The 18,043-nt window shown below is 41.5% G+C and overlaps 1 protein-coding gene across 1 annotated transcript in view; it reads left to right on the forward strand.

Moving 5' to 3' along the window:
- The window catches only part of LOC144493033 (uncharacterized), a 364,898-nt gene that overhangs the window by 295,090 nt on the left and 51,765 nt on the right, over nucleotides 1–18,043 (forward strand). Inside the window, exon 10 of the mRNA XM_078211846.1 lies at nucleotides 14,034–14,108. Coding sequence (XP_078067972.1) covers nucleotides 14,034–14,108 — 75 coding nt within the window. The remainder of the gene's footprint in view (nucleotides 1–14,033; nucleotides 14,109–18,043) is intronic.

Here is an 18,043-nt window from a genome sequence, read left to right on the forward strand (position 1 = left end):
TAAAACATTGCCCAGAATTGAACTCCACAGCAGGCTTAACCAATGATTTATAAAGTTCTGACATGATTTCCTTGGTTTTGTATTCCATAGCCCTATTTATGCTTTCTTCACCGCTTTCGCACCTTACTTTGCCAGCTTCAGATATTTATGAAAATGCACTTCAGGTCTCTGTGCTGTTTCATTGTCCTCAAAATAGTACCATTTACATTAAACTATCTCTCTAATTCTAAAATGCATTAATTCATACTTACTGCATTTAATTGCCTCTGCTATGTGTTTGACAATTCTGCCTATGTACCCCTCAGTTATGCTGTTGACCTGCTCACTATTTACTTTTGTATAGAAGTTTTTTTCACCCACAAAGTTTGAAATCGTACTCCCTATTCTTGGTCCAGGCCATCTACGTTTAGGAAAAGCAATAGTTCTGATCCCAATCCCAGCATACTATTCTCTTCTGTCAGAAAAACATCTGTTCACCATTACCCTCTGCTCCCTATCCCTTAGTAAGAAGTTTAACAACACCAAGTTAAAGTCCAACAGGTTTATTTGGTAGCAAAAGCCACAAGCTTTCGGAGCCTTAAGCCCCTTCTTCAGGTGACTCACCTGAAGAAGGGGCTTAAGGCTCCGAAAGCTTGTGGCTTTTGCTACCAAATAAACCTGTTGGACTTTAACCTGGTGTTGTTAAACTTCTGACTGTGTTTACCCCAGTCCAACGCCAGCATCTCCACATCATCCCTATCCCTTAGCCAATATTATACCCAGGTTACCACTGTCTCTTTTTTAACCATGTGCTTCTATTTTCTAAGGTTGTTATGTGTGACTTTAACAGGTGCATTTGTTATACAACATCTACTGGAATACTTTCACCACCCTTCTTTGTTACTTCATTTAAGAACTCAGTCAGGCTAATTAGTGATGATTTGCCTTTAACAAATCTGGATTAGCGCTCACTTATTAATCCTTTCTTCTGAAATGAGAATTGATTTTGTTCTTGACAGTTGTCTCTAGTAGTTTTCCCATCACTTGGATGGAACGATTGGCCAGTACTCTCCAGGTTTATCCCTCTCCCCTTTTTTGAACAGTGATCGAACATTTGCAGTCCTCCAATCCTCTTGCACCATTTTATTAAAATTTATAAACACAAAAGACAGAAAAATATTGCACTGTGTTACTTTCAATAAAATAGAACCAATGAGGTGTTACACATTGGAGAGTAATATCTAAATGTTTATATTGTACAAAAATTTAGAGATGCATTTTTTAAACGTCTTGCACCGTCAATGATAAAAATAGCATCCATCAATTTATTCTTGCCTTACCTAGTCCATCAGTCAAGTCTGTCAAAAACCCTTTCTTGTATGCTCCAATCCTTTGAAACATCTCTGCAATCTATGTTAAAATTAATTCTATAAATTGCAAATTAATGTTTAAGGAAATGTATACCACTCCACATTATAACTGATTCCGTCTGTATTTATTTTAATCAATGTAATTGTATATTTCTGTACCTTTTTAGAGAACATCAACCTGAATTTTCCTCTACAAAATTACAAAATATTCTACATTAAGGTCAGAAAATGTGAGGAATAACTCACATAAAGGATGGTTTGCAAATAAAAATCTAAACCTTTGTTAAACTTCTGTTCATGTCATTCAAAGAGAAAATGCTTTCAGAGCACTACAAATTAAGCATTTTCATAGGTTTTGAGATGTGAGATTTGTGCACAATTTTTTGATGCATTTAGAATGTAGCCTACATCAACAAATGAAGTAACTTAAATGATCACTATGTCATTACAGAATTAAAACACAATCAGCATAGCATATTTATTGTGCATTCTTGTATTTTTAAATTACTGCCTTTGTCCTACTTTGTATCGCAATCTTGACATGTCAGAAGAATCTCTAAAATAATTTGCATCATCAACAGCACAGGGCAAGGTTTCTGTGGGAGAAAAAAATGATTTGTAGAAAATCAAGCTACATCTTGTTGGTTAAATAGAGAAACAATATATAATTTCAGCCAGAACTGCGTCATGACCATTTATAATTTTAAAATGATTATCTTTGCAACTATGTCTAGCTTTTATTAAAATAGTCTGGGGAGATTTTGCAGAGCTGTGATTTTATTTTATGAGTTTTCTGTCTGACATTGTTTCAGTGGGAAGCATTCTGACTGCTGCTACTGCTGCTGTTTTCGAATTTGACAGATGATGGAATCGCAGATGAAATGTCTGAATCCTTAAATTGCTTGCGATAGATATAACAACCTAGTTCTCTCTTTCCCTTCCCCCACCAAGCCTGACCATGCTCTGAAGTGCATGTCTTTCTTTTGCATTAATTTGGTCATACAACCACTGCAGCACATAAATACTCGGTTTTGCTGCCGATGCTGTTATTTGTTATTTTATGTTCTTGTTTTCTCTGGATTTTCAGCCTTACAATTAGAAACCATGGTATCTCAATGAAATGACATAAAGCAAGAGAGTATATTCACTTTCGGTTTGTTCATTTCATGGTTTGATATGTAAGCTTAATTTTAATTAGCTTTTGTAGATGGATAGTGAAAGGCATAAATGCAGACCAAAGAACATGGCGGCAGTGAAAACTGCATTAAGCAATTACAGATAGGCAGTGGAGAAATGAAATGATGTGGTGATTTTTCTTGGTAATTGCCTCAGTGATCGTCTTTGATCACAGGAGAGTAAAAGAGATGTGCGCAGTGACTTGACATCAGCATTTTATATGAGAATGCGCAATGTAGCTGAATGCAGCTTTACATAACAACAGTTGACCTGAAACTCCTAGATGCATCCTTTTCCTTTTAATTTAAAAATAACACTGCTGCAGCACTTATAAATAATCAAATTCTGCCATATATGGATACATTCAAATGAGACGTAAAAAATTACAATTGAAAGGAGTTGGAATGCTTCACTTAGCACAATTGCATGCTGTACATTTCTGAAGGTGGATTCAGCAATAAGTACAAGGCGCTAATCTTAGCTCCTGTTCTATTGATTTGCTGCAGACCATAGCCTCAGGACAGTACATAGATAGTAATTAAAGGTAAATGATCTATAAGCCACCTGGGTCTTGTTCATTGCATAAATGCTTTCACAGGTAGAGTCAGAGATAGGCAATTTGAAAATAGACACTGCATATCTTGTACATATGTATTATTTTATTTGGTTTGATTTATCTTCACTGATTTAGAAAAATGATAGTTGTATTTCATATTGTGGAAGACTTCACCACCTTTACAACAGTACATTCCTGCCAAATAAAGTAAGTGGATTTCACAGTGGATACGTTTAAAGATAACAAATCCCAAAAGGAAGGTGATGGTTATCTGTCCATGCTTTTTTTCACTGATCCTTGTTGCTTACCTGTGAATACAATAGGTATGCAATCAAATATACATCTATTCTAACCAATGTAGTAATCAGAGTCTATACACAGTGGTATACATTAACATTGCTGCAAATGGTCATGAAATGATTTGATTTATTTCTCCTGCTAAGGCCTTTTTGGCTTTCAGGTTATATCCTACTGTTATTTAAAATATTTATAATTTAGATTGTACTGCAGGAAAAACGTATTTGTTTTCTGTAAGAGCAACTGAGCACGCAATTGATTGTTGTATTCGCCAAGCTTCATACAACAATCAATTATGCTCCGTCATACTAGTGGAAAACCTACCAGTTTGACTCCCAAAGGGATCGCAACAGTCTTTTTAATTTTTAAAAGAGCAGGCAATCACTATATGTTATTTGAAATACAGAGATTCTGGTCTGTTCAGTCTGGGAAGAGCAAAACTATTATTTCCAGTTCACGCCAGAATTCTGACAGGAACAAATAGAAGTGAAATCACAGTCACCACTTTATTTAACTGCAATTGGAAATGACTGGCTCTTTATTTGCTATACTCTGCATACTGTAGGTCATTCACATACCAAACTGGAAAAAGTGATAGACATTGGACCCTTTGAGACTTATGTGATGGAATAATGTGATCTTCTCCTTCCTGCATTGTATGAGCGCATTTGCTAACAGCCATCTCACATTGATATCAGCCATTTGTGTCTGATTTGTTTCGTGGAAAGTATTTTCTGATAAGTATTGTATCTTTTCACTGACCTTGCAGGTACAAAATTCAATGAAATAAGAGTTTGTTAACACTTATCAACAAATGATGCAGGTGCTTAAATTCATAATTAATTACCTTACCTGCCACCAGCAACCATTCATATCATTTTTGGTACCTTCTCTTTAACCATGAATTGCTTTGTGCAAAATCCATTTGGGCTCTCAAAAAATGGAGTGCACAAGCTAGCAATTCTACACCCAGCCAGAGATTCCTACCTAGCAAAGAAGTTATTGAACTCAATCAGTGGATTAGACGGACCACATATTGAAAGAAGTACTTTAGTATTGAAAACTTACTGCAGAAATTTCAAATTATAAAGTAAAGATTGCCAATAGATCGCCAGCTGAGAATTCTTCCACTATGCATCTTCTGTGCTTAACCTTGACAGAGCAGACAATTTCTCTGCTGTCTCTGAATGAGATAAGTTGTACTTTTAAAACAATGAAACCAATAGTGAATCCAAAAAGTGAGCTGAGATGGGTGGGTCATTCTCTGAGTGAAGACTCTCAGTGCTTGAGCTTCTGGCCTGTTTGTGCCATCAGGGTTCCAAGGTTGGGACTGGAGTTTGCTGACGTTAGTGTTGGCGGAGCAATGTCAATTCAAAAATTATCATTTTTAGTGCAAGAATTTGGAACCATTTTATAAGTAGTGAAGTTAGATCATTTAATCCCTTCATTGTAAAGGTCCACTCAACTCTATCGGCATTAGATATAATGTTTGGACAATCAATAGAAAGCATTCAGGAAAATCTTTTACCAATGCCCTGTAAAGTAAATATTTGAGACTTTAAGTAACATATTTTCAGTGAGACATTAAGGAGTAAATGAGAGTGAATAACAACTATCTTGTTCTAATCCCTTCTTAAACAAAAATCTTTTACCTTGGGATGGAATGACTACTGAAACGTTAGATACATCAACACCATTCAGTCTCCATGTCAGGAATCGTAGTACAAATCTGAGTAGTTTTGGTTAATACTGCAATAATACCTTGACCCAATTTCAATTATTAATTGTTGTCTGAATAGATGACATCACACTGGATTCCAAACCTGGGGGATGTACCCAAACAGACATCCTGTAAATCAATACAAGTCACTTGGTTAATTAGCAGGAGGCAGAAGCTGAAACCGAAAAGTGGACTCCTACAGCACAGTTCATCCGGTTAGATCACTTTGTGACGTCGTGATGGTATTCTTAATTTAGCAATAAAGGTGTCACAAGTGAATTTCTTCACCTTGTGGGATAATGCAAAAATGTTGCTACTTTTTTTTGAAACACCAATAGTTCTGCATGATTTTCCTGTTCCCTGGCAAAATATATCACTATGACTTTGTTCTCTTGAGATTATCCTTAAGATTAAGCTGAAGTTTATTATATGACCATCTAGGGTTCCTGCATGCACCTTCTTTTTACCTGTAGCAAGAATGAATATCTTGTTCCATAAACTGAGACAGCTCTGGCACCAATGACCAACTGAGACTAATTTCTTGAATATAGAATGGGGAAAATTGAAATCTCAAATTCTGAATTTCCAGACCATAATAACTTCCAATGAACCAACTACTCAATGCCTGTATATATAGACGTACCTTGCTTCTGTTAAGCTCAAACATTTGATTCCCTATTCCTCCAATATCATTTAGATGCTTCTTGAGTTTCAAGAGTTTATTGATAAACCAAGGTTCATTATGTTCCCTTTATCTACTTATGAGACTCATTTGTGATTATATATGGCAGTAATGTACTGCAGTTGCCACTGAGGTAATTGTATCTCAATTAGGCCTTACTGGATTAAAATTTACTTGTGGCACTGTTAAGTGCTAAATTAAACCGCATAATCAAAGGTGCAGTGGGAATTAGATTATCCAACATAATGGAAAGAACCATCATCCCACAGTGGACAGAAAATATTGATGGATAAGAGCATGTGAATATAAGAGGTACTGGTTGGAGTAGACCATTTAACTTTTTGAGCCAGCTCTGCCATTCAATAAGATCATAGCTAATCTTCAACCTCAGATTCATCTTCCCACACTATCCCCATAATCCCTTAATTCCCTTAGTATCCAAAAATCTATGCATCTCATATACTCAATGATTGAGTATCCACAGCTATGTGAGATAGAAAATTCCAAAGATTCACAATCCTTTGAGTGAAGCAATTTCTCCTCATCTCAGTCCTAAATGGATGATCTCTTATTCTGAGACCATGACCATGTGCTCTGGGTTCCCCAGATGGGGCAGCATTATCTCAGCATATACCCTTTAAAATTTTTATATGTTTCAATTTGATCACCTTTCATTCATCTCAACTTCAGGGAATGTAGGCGTAGTCTACCTAATCTTTCCTCATGGGATAATCCCCTCACCTTTGGAACCTTCCAACCAGCCCGCGGCGGATTTGGTGACAGGCGCAGTCAATCTGGCAGGAGGCAAAACATTGGAAACCCAGCAGCGTAAAATCACATTGCAATTCTCCCAATGGCAGGTTAATAGTGGGTCGATCTTCCTGCTGGCATGTGACACAAACACCATTTGCATTCATTTGCATTTCATGACTGCTCAATAAAACAGCTGCCTGCCGGCGTCCCGTCAGGCCTTTCATTTGTGTGAATTTACATTAACGTGAACCCTGATTACTATTGAGTGGTGTGCATAAGGCAGTCAGTCCTCAGTTCACTAGAAACTTCGGGGTGAGTGCAACAGCTTTCTGCTATAGTGCTCCGCTGCTCCTGATTCACCACTCTGCTGGGACAGACCTGTTCCTGCCTCCATCTCCATGCTGAGGTGGTCCTCATGGACAGCATCATGTTGCTGAGCCCTGGACCCTCCTGTGTCACTGAGTCAAATCAGTACAACACTTGGGGTTGAGGAGTACAGGAGTCTCCTTGCCCCTGATGCCACACAGCAGTGTTTATCTGGACAGCACTGTGCTGTGAGACTCAATGCTGTCACCGCAACAAAGGTCTGAAGTCTGACAGGACTTGGAATGCGAGGTAAGGCCAGGGGGCCTGAAGGGATATGGCCGAATGAAGACAAGTGGAGCAATGTGGAAGGAGGACTTTGCAAGTGGTGGGCGGTGAAGGTCAGGGGCTCATGATGGCGAGCAGAGGGGCAAAGAGGCGATTGAAGAAGATGAACAGTGGAAAGCAAAAGGAAGACCAAGTGCAGAGAAGCTGGAGCCCGATAAAGCTGCATGAAAAGCTCACAAAGTAGAGGATCAAAGGGGTACCACATCATTTACTGGAAGGGGATAGATGAAAATTCTGGATGTGATGGGTCGAAGTCCAAGTGGGGCATGGGCCTCTCACAGTTAAGGGCTCAGGGGGAGGGTTGTTGAATCAAGGAACAAACTTTGTCTTGAGGCTGCCAGCCTTTTCCCTTTGCGCTGTTGACTTCCTTAATGGCCTCGTAAAGACAGATTGGCTGGAGAGAGTGATGTAAGTGCACTAGACTGGTATTTAAAAATGGCACCGGAATCTTCGAACCTGTCAGCTGAGGGTGAGCGGATGAATCAGCTGCTGGCCCACCAGGAGAGTTGGAGTGGAATGTACTTGTGCATAATCAATGAGCTTTCAAGTACAGAATCTGGCGCGGGATCCCACTATTCTGGTTGGCATGACAAGCACCACTGGAGCTACCTGCGACTGCACGTAGTCAAATTGGGAGAATTGTTGCACTCCCTCTAAGCTAAATATGTCCTTTTTCAAGTAAGGAGCCTTAATTGTACCAATATTCCATGTGTAGTTTCTGTATAACTATAGTAACTTAATATACCACTTGCCAGTATATTTTAATATAATTTTATCATTTTATTTTGCATTCCTAATTGCTTGATGTACCTGCAAGCTAAGGTTCTTTGACCAGCACAGCCATCTCAATCTGCTTGCAATAATTTCTCTCACCATTCAAGAAACATTCTGTATTTCATTTGTCCTATCAAAATAGATAACTTCACAACAAAAACAGAAAATGCTGGAAAATTTCAGCAGGTCTGACAGCATCTGTGGCGCGAGAATAGAGCCAACGTTTCGAGCCTGGATGACCCTTCGTCAGAGCTTGTTTCTAATTCTTTTGTTTCAGATTCCAGCCTCCACAGTATTTTGCCTTTATCTTAGATATCTTTACACTTTGCCACATTGGATGATGAGCAGCAGAAAGCCTGAGCAGGCAGGGGAACCTAATTTGGCTTGAGTCAAAAATCAGTTTCCTGACAGTGGAATTAACTTTAGTAATTCAATTCTCAAGACTTTCAAGGTGGGTTAAAGACTAGTCAAGCTTCCCGATGAACATTGCCAAGGAGCCAAGTCATGGCCAAGTCATGCATGCTCATTAATCGACCACCAGACCAAAATTAAATATCCCCACTAAATTAAGTCTCCCTCCAGCTAAAAACTAGAAACTTCAGTTTTACAACTGCACATTAGTGGCGTGCACCTGGTGAGGTAAACGTCCAAGAATAATGAGTTGTCGCTTCATTGTCCTCTTTGGGGAGTGGCTGTAAATGCCAGCCTGTGGTAGTAGAGGATGACCAAGGAAGGGAGGAATGGCTAAGGGAGAAAGGTGGGGCTGTGGCTGGGCAAAGGTGGAAGGGATGGCGCAAGTTGTCCAGGTGCTCTTTAAATATTGTGCCCAGACCTTTAACACCATAAGGTAACAGCAGGGATGGCGAATTCCTGCCCGCCTCATCGTGAGAATCGGCAATCTGCTCGCAGATGCATGTTCAGTAAACTGAACAGCGCGAGATTGCATATGGTCACCCACACCTCCCAGCAGAAATCACTCCCATTTCTTTGTCTGCCACCAAACTCCAGAATGGAAGATTCTGGCAATTTTATTCCACCTGCCATTTTCTTATCTGCTCAACAATATCCAACAACACTCCTCTCATGTTTTCAGTTCCTGCTGACAAAATGAGCTCTCATTGGAACATTGGCTACTTCCAATGAGGCTGAAATAAAACAACATCCAGCATTTGTATGGCACCATTAACATGATAGAACTTCCCAATGCACTGCAAAGAGTCCACAAAGAAAATGTTTCAAAGGGTTTGCTAATGCGTGGGCCAAAGTAATACTTCTTGTTTCCTGAACAAAATATGGCAATACTCCTCAACTTGGCACAGCCCAACGGTGCACATATGGTATAGTGAACTCATTGAAAAGTGGATGGTGTTTGGAAGCCATCTGTAGCAGTACTATGTTTGGAATGACGAGTTATAAAGTGGTTGTAGAGTTGAAGGGCACACATAGAGACAGACAGCAGCATGTTGAGATAATCCTAGAAACTCACATGGAGTTAGTAAGGCTGCAATTTCTATTTAATAAGAAGTCTCACAACACCAGGTTAAAGTCCAACAGGTTTATTTGGTAGCACGAGCCACAAGCTTTCGGAGCGCTGCCCCTTCATCAAGTGAGTGGGAGTTCTGTTCACAAACAGGGCATATAAAGACACAAACTCAATCGACGCAGACATCAAGTTTCTACATGAGTTTGTGTCTTTATATGCCCTGTTTGTAAACAGAACTCCCACTGACCTGATGAAGGGGCAGCGCTCCAAAAGCTTGTGGCTTGTGCTACCAAATAAACCTGTTGGACTTTAACCTGGTGTTGTGAGACTTCTTATTGTGCTTACCCCAGTCCAATGCCGGCATCTCCGCATCATTTCTACTTAGGCCCAGTTACCCTCTATGGATGAGTGGAGATATGATGCTTAACTGGACTAGTTCTATTCACCGCTCCCTCCGCCCCCCGCCCCCCCAACATCATCACTTGTGGATCCAGCTTCTGCCACAAGCTCTGCCTTTCCCTGTCTAGACTTCAGCTGTCCTGGGGTCACAGTTCAATCATCTACAGGCTATAATTTCAATAAACAGTGAGGCATGAGGTCAGGCCTAGCAACTCATCACATCTCAACTCCCTAGAAGTGGGAATTAATGTGACGCACATTCACAATGTGGCTTATCAAAGCATCCAGTTTATAGGGACGTATAAAGCAAATTATTGCATGTACTAGGAAACAGCAGGTCAGTCAACACCTTTATGGAAACAACGCGTAAAAGAGAGCATAGGAAATAGTAGCAGAAGTAGACCATTCAGCACTCCAAATCTGCTCTGCCATTCAGTAGGAACTTGACTGATCTTCTACCTGAACTCAGAGATGGGTTTTGATCCTTTGTTTATCCACCTGGGATATCTGATGCTTTGCTTATGCACGATGATATGTTTTGTCCTTTTGAGGTTCAGATATAATAGGTGGGATTCTCCCAAAGGAATTTGAAGTGTCAAATTCGAGTAAAAACTGGAGTAAATCCCGTTCGTTTTTTCAGCGGGAATTTCAAAATGAATCTCTCACACTCTGTGCACTGCAGAGTGCACTAGCACGAATATCATTAAAAATCTGTGGGAGGGGCCTATTCCCACTGGAGAGGCCGGCACCATAGTGCTGAGCAGGCCACTGCGTAAGTGCCGATATGACATAGAGGAGACCTATCTGGGCCAGCCCCAACAGCCTCGAACCCCTGCTACCGCACCCTCCCCCTCCCCCACCCCCAGGTTTAAATGTGAATGTTAATAATTGTGGCCCAGATTTTTGCTCCCTGGTTGGGTGCGCAGCGAAACGAGAATTCTTGGCTCCACAAACCTGATCTTTATAAATGTCTGCCCAGTCATTGGATTTTTGGTCCAGGGGACGTGGGCTTGATTAGAAATTGGAACAGATGACCCCAGAAGAGCTGAGGAAGCTACCATGTGCGGAGGCAGGTTGGGTGAAGGTCTGTCTCGGGAATCCAACACTGTGTCCAATTTAAAATAAACGCCGATAATCACCATCCTTGTTCGCGGTTGGGATTCTCCGCTGCCACTGATATGAATGGAGTTTTGGCTGGAACGCCAAATTTTCTATTCTTACTTGCAACGAGGTGGCCATGGACGAGACTGGAGAATCCAGCCCAAAGACTGAAACATCCCTTCAGTCCTTACCTCTCACTGCCTCTCCCCCCCAACCACACACAGTCCCCATGCCACATCCATGCCAGCTCATTCCCCCACTCATGGGCCCTCATTCCAAAGTATGCCCCCAAACAGCCCCTATGGCCCTTCACAGCCTTATGCCAATTTATGTCCCTCCACCCCCCCCCCCATTGCCCTTCATAGCCCCTCTACCAACCTATTCGCTTTTTTCCACCCTACATAGTCCATCATAATCCCAATGCCAAACCATGTCAACCCATGTCTCCCATCCAACATCCTTTGCCCTTACACTTAACATGTCAACTCTCTTAGTATCTACCATGGGTAGACCTTAGAACCAGACAGAGATAGTTACATAAAATAAAGTTCTGAATTTCTTTTGCAAAAAAACTCATAAAAACCCATTTACATTCCTTCAGCTAAATAACACCTTCCAACAACAAACAGCTCATGCAAGTGCACTATCCCTGATAGCAAGCATTATAATTCATAGTCCCACATCAAAGTGTCTTTAATCATTGTTACTATCAATCAAGCTGTGAAATGCATTCTATTATGATAATGGATGGTTATGAAATCAGTCATATAACATTAATCCAGTAATGCAAACCTTCAGGCTAATGTCAACAGACAAGAGTGAAATAGCAAGTAATCTTTTTAATATTCCAGACTTTTTTTTCAATTATTTAAAGGGCAGGACTTCTAAATGCCTTGACAGCTTGACAGGTCCCTTTGTCAGTTCCTTTTGACACTTTTGGCAGACTCCGGCGTGGTGATTTCAGGCACCCCTATGATCAACATCTGCATTCCTGTCTGTCAGCTGTAAAAATTCTGAAGTAGTCACTTTCATATCCCTGCCCTGGTCACCTGACAAGCTTTGCAATCATGGTGGCACTCCATTCTGCAGCAGAGATTTCCCTTTCCCCTGTCAGAAATTGCAGGTGTGAGTAGACTCCTCTGAAGTCCTCTGACAGAAAGGAGATGTCAATTTCACCTGTGGGTTGGGGTGGCGGGGCCGGTTCCATTCTGCATAGCTGAGCACTCAGCACCAATGTATTCACACTGCTTTGATTTGAAGTTTCAGAAGCCTTCAATAAGTTGAAACCAAGGAAACCCTCTCCATTGCACTGGGAACCTTTGATCTCTGTCAATTTCCAGGTGCAGTGCTTTGGAAAAGACCTCCATTGACAGCTCAATGGATTTCTACTCACGCTCCAATCAGCTGTATTTATTTTCATTTTCCTTCATGCGTGAATGCACCCTAAGTGCCTCCATTGATCCTAATCACAATGTTCACAAAGATTCTAAGCCTGATCGACAGCCTGTGGTTTCTTCAAAAGGAATCGCTGGTTTGTCAAATTGGTGTAGGATAGGATATAAACAACAGAATTTTATACTTATGGAGGACAGAATGGGAGTCAGACCTGGAGAATGCTGAAGTAACATGTCTGAGGATTACAAAGGCAATGATGAAGATTTCAGCAGCAATTGGGCTGAAGTAGATGTAGAGATGGACAATGTTATGGAAGTGAATATTCGCAGCCTTTGTGAAAGAGAGGACAAGGTTGCTCAAAGTCCAACCCGGTTGAGGTTGTTAACTTGGTTCAGCCTGAGACATTGCTAGGATGAGGGATGAAGTTGGTAATGAGGAAATGTTGTGATGGGGCTGAAGACATCAATCTTCACACCATTCAGCTGGTGGAAATTTACAGCTTATCAAAAATGATATGTCTGAGTATCCAGAAAAACACATTTTCGTGAAATAAAACTTCACATATTGAGAATATTGCAAAGAATAATTTAGGCATTCATTGTAACAGAAACATGGATTACAGAGATTTATTGGTGACTAGTGATACTGATCATTATCAAAAGTATATTGAAATACAAAGGATGGTCATTAAACGATAAACAATGTACAAGATGAAGCTATAACCATGAGAGAACATATACTGCACAAAATAAACAAAGACTAAGAAAATATAGTTCATGTCCGTAAGGGGCAGTTGTATAATTGTTCAGACTAACAATGACAGCTACGTACCAAAGTCTGAAGCTGAATCTGATATAATAATGTTTCTCTTTTGTATTTATCATATCATATAAGCATTTATAAAGTTATTAAAGATCTGTATTAAAGATAGGCTATTTATGTGGAAGGTTGCATGACAAAGAACAAAGAATGAAGAAAATTACAGCACAGAAACAGGCCCTTTGGTTCTCCAAGCCTGCACTGACCATGCTGCCCAACTGAACTTAAACCCTCTACCCTTCTGGGGACCTTATCCTTCTATTCCCATCCTATTCATGTATTTGTCAAGACGCCCCTTAAAAGTCACTATCATAGAGTGGACCTTTCCCACGTGAGAGCTTAATTTATATTTGGTTCAAAAATGCTGCAGAAATAGTCTTTCTTGGTGTTTGTGACAGGATGTGATGACAATGTATTATAGGTTTGTCAGATGTATGGTGCAAATTCACAATGTTGACAAAATTCCTTATTATTTCATGATTCATCAATATGCAAAACAATGGGCAAGTGCACAATTTAGGAGCGTTCAGAAAAAATTCGGATTAAGCATATTAACTTAAATATTGTTGGAGGCATAAAAATCTCATCTAAATGTTTTACCATGTAAGTATCATAAAGACGTCTGAATAACAAAATAAATGACAACCTACTAGATCTATTTCTTCTGTAATAAGTAGCTGAACATTTGTTATTAATTTGTCTCAGTTAATTTGGAGATTCTGATATAGAATGCTACTGCAGAAATTACTTGCCATTGGAAAGTAAGGTCCATTACCTTATAATGAATTACAGACATTGGATTAATCTTCATAAAGTTTACATTGCATTGTTTTTAAAATTACTAGTGGTTCTTCAAGCATGCCTATTTGTATTCACAGCTCGGAAGTCCGCACTCAACACTTCAGGAAAACCAAATTCAATCCTTCAGAGCCAACAGTCTACTGAAAGCTGAGGTAGAAAAATGCAATTTATTATTGAAGCCGGGAACTATAATTTATCATACAATATTATTCTGGGAATCCAGTGTGTTTTCAGCAAATTGAATTAATTGTCCTGTTTGAGAATAGATATTTTTCAGAAAGTAGTCATAGGTTAATATTACAGTTTTTTTCCGCTTTGGCCCATTAAAGGCAATACAGTGGTAGTGATACTTGCAGGTGATACTCATATTGATTCTTTTGTAATTTTGGTGAAAGTCAAATTTAAAAATTAATTGTTTTTCAATGAAAAGCACAGGCCTGAGTAAATGGACATAAACTTACATTGCTTTGAATCTTTATATACTTTCATTTTGATGCACTATAATAATTTAAAACAGTTTCAAATTGACATCAGAAAGGTTTCAGAAATACAACAAAAATTGACAACGGATGGCAGTGCGAGACACTGAGTGAGTGTGTGGGAGTGAATGCGAGACACTGAGTGAATGTGTGGGGTAAGTGCGAGACACTGAGCGAGTGTCTGGGAGTGAGTGCGAGACACTAAGTGAGTGTCTGGGAGTGAGTGCGAGACGCTGAGTGAGTGTCTGGGAGTGAGTGTTGGACACTGAGTGAGTGTGTGGGGTACAAAGAATAATACAGCACAGGAACAGGCCCTTCGGCCCTCCAAGCCCGCGCCGCTCCCTGGTCCAAACTAGACCATTCTTTTGTATCCCTCCATTCCCACTCCGTTCATATGGCTGTCTAGATAAGTCTTAAATGTTCCCAGTGTGTCCGCTTCCACCACCTTGCCTGGCAGCGCATTCCAGGCCCCCACCACCCTCTGTGTAAAATATGTCCTTCTGATATCTGTGTTAAACCTCCCCCCCTTCATCTTGAACCTATGACCCCTCGTGAACGTCACCACCGACCTGGGGAAAAGCTTCCCACCGTTCACCCTATCTATGCCTTTCATAATTTTATACACCTCTATTAAGTCTCCCCTCATCCTCCGTCTTTCCAGGGAGAACAACCCCAGTTTACCCAATCTCTCCTCATAACTAAGCCCCTCCATACCAGGCAACATCCTGGTAAACCTCCTCTGTACTCTCTCCAAAGCCTCCACGTCCTTCTGGTAGTGTGGCGACCAGAACTGGATGCAGTATTCCAAATGCGGCCGAACCAACGTTCTATACATCTGCAACATCAGACCCCAACTTTTATACTCTATGCCCCGTCCTATAAAGGCAAGCATGCCATATGCCTTCTTCACCACCTTCTCCACCTGTGACGTCACTTTCAAGGATCTGTGGACTTGCACACCCAGGTCCCTCTGCGTATCTACACCCTTTATGGTTCTGCCATTTATCGTATAGCTCCTCCCTACATTATTTCTACCAAAATGCATCACTTCGCATTTATCAGGATTGAACTCCATCTGCCATTTCTTTGCCCAAATTTCCAGCCTATCTATATCCTTCTGTAGCTTCTGACAATGCTCCTCACTATCTGCAAGTCCTGCCAATTTTGTGTCATCCGCAAACTTACTGATCACCCCAGTTACACCTTCTTCCAGATCATTTATATAAATCACAAACAGCAGAGGTCCCAATACAGAGCCCTGCGGAACACCACTAGTCACAGGCCTCTAGCCGGAAAAAGACTCCTCCACTACCACCCTCTGTCTTCTGTGATCAAGCCAGTTCTCCACTCATCTAGCCACCTCCCCCTTTATCCCATGAGATCCAACCTTTTTCACCAGCCTACCATGAGGGACTTTGTCAAACGCTTTACTAAAGTCCATATAGACGACATCCACGGCCCTTCCCTCATCAACCATTCTGGTCACTTCTTCAAAAAACTCCACCAGGTTAGTGAGGCATGACCTCCCTCTCACAAAACCATGCTGACTATCGTTAATGAGTTTATTCCTTTCTAAATGCACATACATCCTATCTCTAAGAATCTTCTCCAACAACTTCCCCACCACGGACGTCAAGCTCACCGGCCTATAATTACCCGGGTTATCCTTCCTACCCTTCTTAAGTAACGGGACCACATTAGCTATCCTCTGGGACCTCACCTGCGTCCAGTGACGAGACAAAGATTTGCGTCAGAGGCCCAGCGATTTCATCTCTCGTCTCCCTGAGCAGCCTTGGATAGATTCCATCAGGCCCTGGGGATTTGTCAGTCTTTATATTCTCTAACAAACCTAATACTTCCTCCTTTGTAATGGAGATTTTCTCCAACGGTTCAACACTCCCCTCCGAGACACTCCCAGTCAACACATCCCTCTCCTTTGTGAATACCGACGCAAAGTATTCATTTAGGATCTCCCCTACTTCTTTGGGCTCCAAGCATAATTCCCCACTTTTGTCCCTGAGAGGTCCGATTTTTTCCCTGACAACCCTTTTGTTCCTAACGTATGAATAAAATGCCTTGGGATTCTCCTTGATCCTGTCTGCCAAGAACATTTCGTGACCCCTTTTTGCTCTTCTAATTCCCCGTTTGAGTTCTTTCCTACTTTCTTTGTACTCCTCCAGAGCTCCCTCCGTTTTTAGCTGCCTGGACCTAACATACGCCTCTCTTTTCTTTTTGACCAGTCCCTCAATTTCACTGGTTATCCACGGTTCTCGAATCCTACCCTTCCTATCCTTCTTTTTTACAGGCACATGCCTGTCCTGTAGCCCTAACAACTGTTCCTTAAAAGACTCCCACATGCCAGATGTGGATTTACCCTCAAACAGCCTCTCCCAATCAAGAGCTGCCAATTTCTGCCTAATCCCACTAAAGTTAGCCTTCCCCCAATCCAACACCTTACCCTTGGGACACCACTCATCCTTTTCCATCACCATCCTAAAGCTAACAGAATTGTGGTCACTATTTGCCACATGTTCCCCTACCGAAACTTTGAAGACCTGACCGGGCTCATTCCCCAGTACGAGGTCCAGTATAGCCCCCTCTCTAGTCGGGCTATCTACATATTGTTCCAAAGAACCCTCCTGTACGCATTTTACAAATTCCTCCCCATTCAGAGTCCCTGCTCTCAGCGATTTCCAGTCTATACCAGGGAAATTGAAGTCTCCCACTACAACAACCCTATTTTTCCTGCACCTATCCAGTATCTCCTGACATATCCGTTCTTCCACTTCCCTTGGGCTGTTGGGGGGCCTGTAGTACACCCCCAACATAGTGACTGCGCCCTTCCTGTTTCTAAGCTCCACCCAGAGTGACTCGTTACACGACCCCTCTGAATTGTCCTCCCTCTGTACCGCTGTAATATGCTCTCCAACTAATACTGCTACTCCTCCACCTCTTTTGGCCCCTCCTCTGTCTCGCCTAAAACACTTGTACCCCGGAATATTCAGCTGCCAGTCCTGTCCCTCTTTCAACCAAGTCTCTGTCACCGCAACCACATCCAAATTCCTCGTGAGCATTAAGGCCCTAAGTTCGTCTGTCTTACCTGCTACGCTCCTTGCATTGAAGTATAAGCACTCCAGACCTCCAGGCCCAGTGAGGTCATCCTCCCCCAGAGTGCTCTTCTTCTTTGCCAGCCTTGTCCCAGCCCCAAGCTCGTCCCCAGCCTCTACACTTGTAGACCTAATATTTTGATCCCCTCCCCCCTGCCATACTAGTTTAAACCCCCCCGAACTGCACTAGCAAAACTCCCAGCCAGGATATTCGTGCCCTTCCAACTTAGTTGTGACCCGTCCTTCTTGTACAGGTGCCATCCTCTCCTGAAAACTTCCCATTGATCTAGGAAAATGAAGCCCTCCCTCCTGGACCAGTCCTTTAGCCAAGCATTCAATTGTACTAACTCCCTATTCTTAGCCTCACTGGCACGAGGCATTGGGAGCAGCCCAGAGATGGCCACCCTGGAGGCCCTACTTTTTAGCCTATTTCCCAACTCCCTGAATTGCTCTCGTAGGATCCCCCTGCTCTTCCTATCTACGTCATTTGCACCAATGTGT

Source organism: Mustelus asterias, chromosome 4 (genome assembly GCF_964213995.1).
Source record: "Mustelus asterias chromosome 4, sMusAst1.hap1.1, whole genome shotgun sequence".
Classification (NCBI taxonomy): Eukaryota; Metazoa; Chordata; class Chondrichthyes; order Carcharhiniformes; family Triakidae; genus Mustelus; species Mustelus asterias.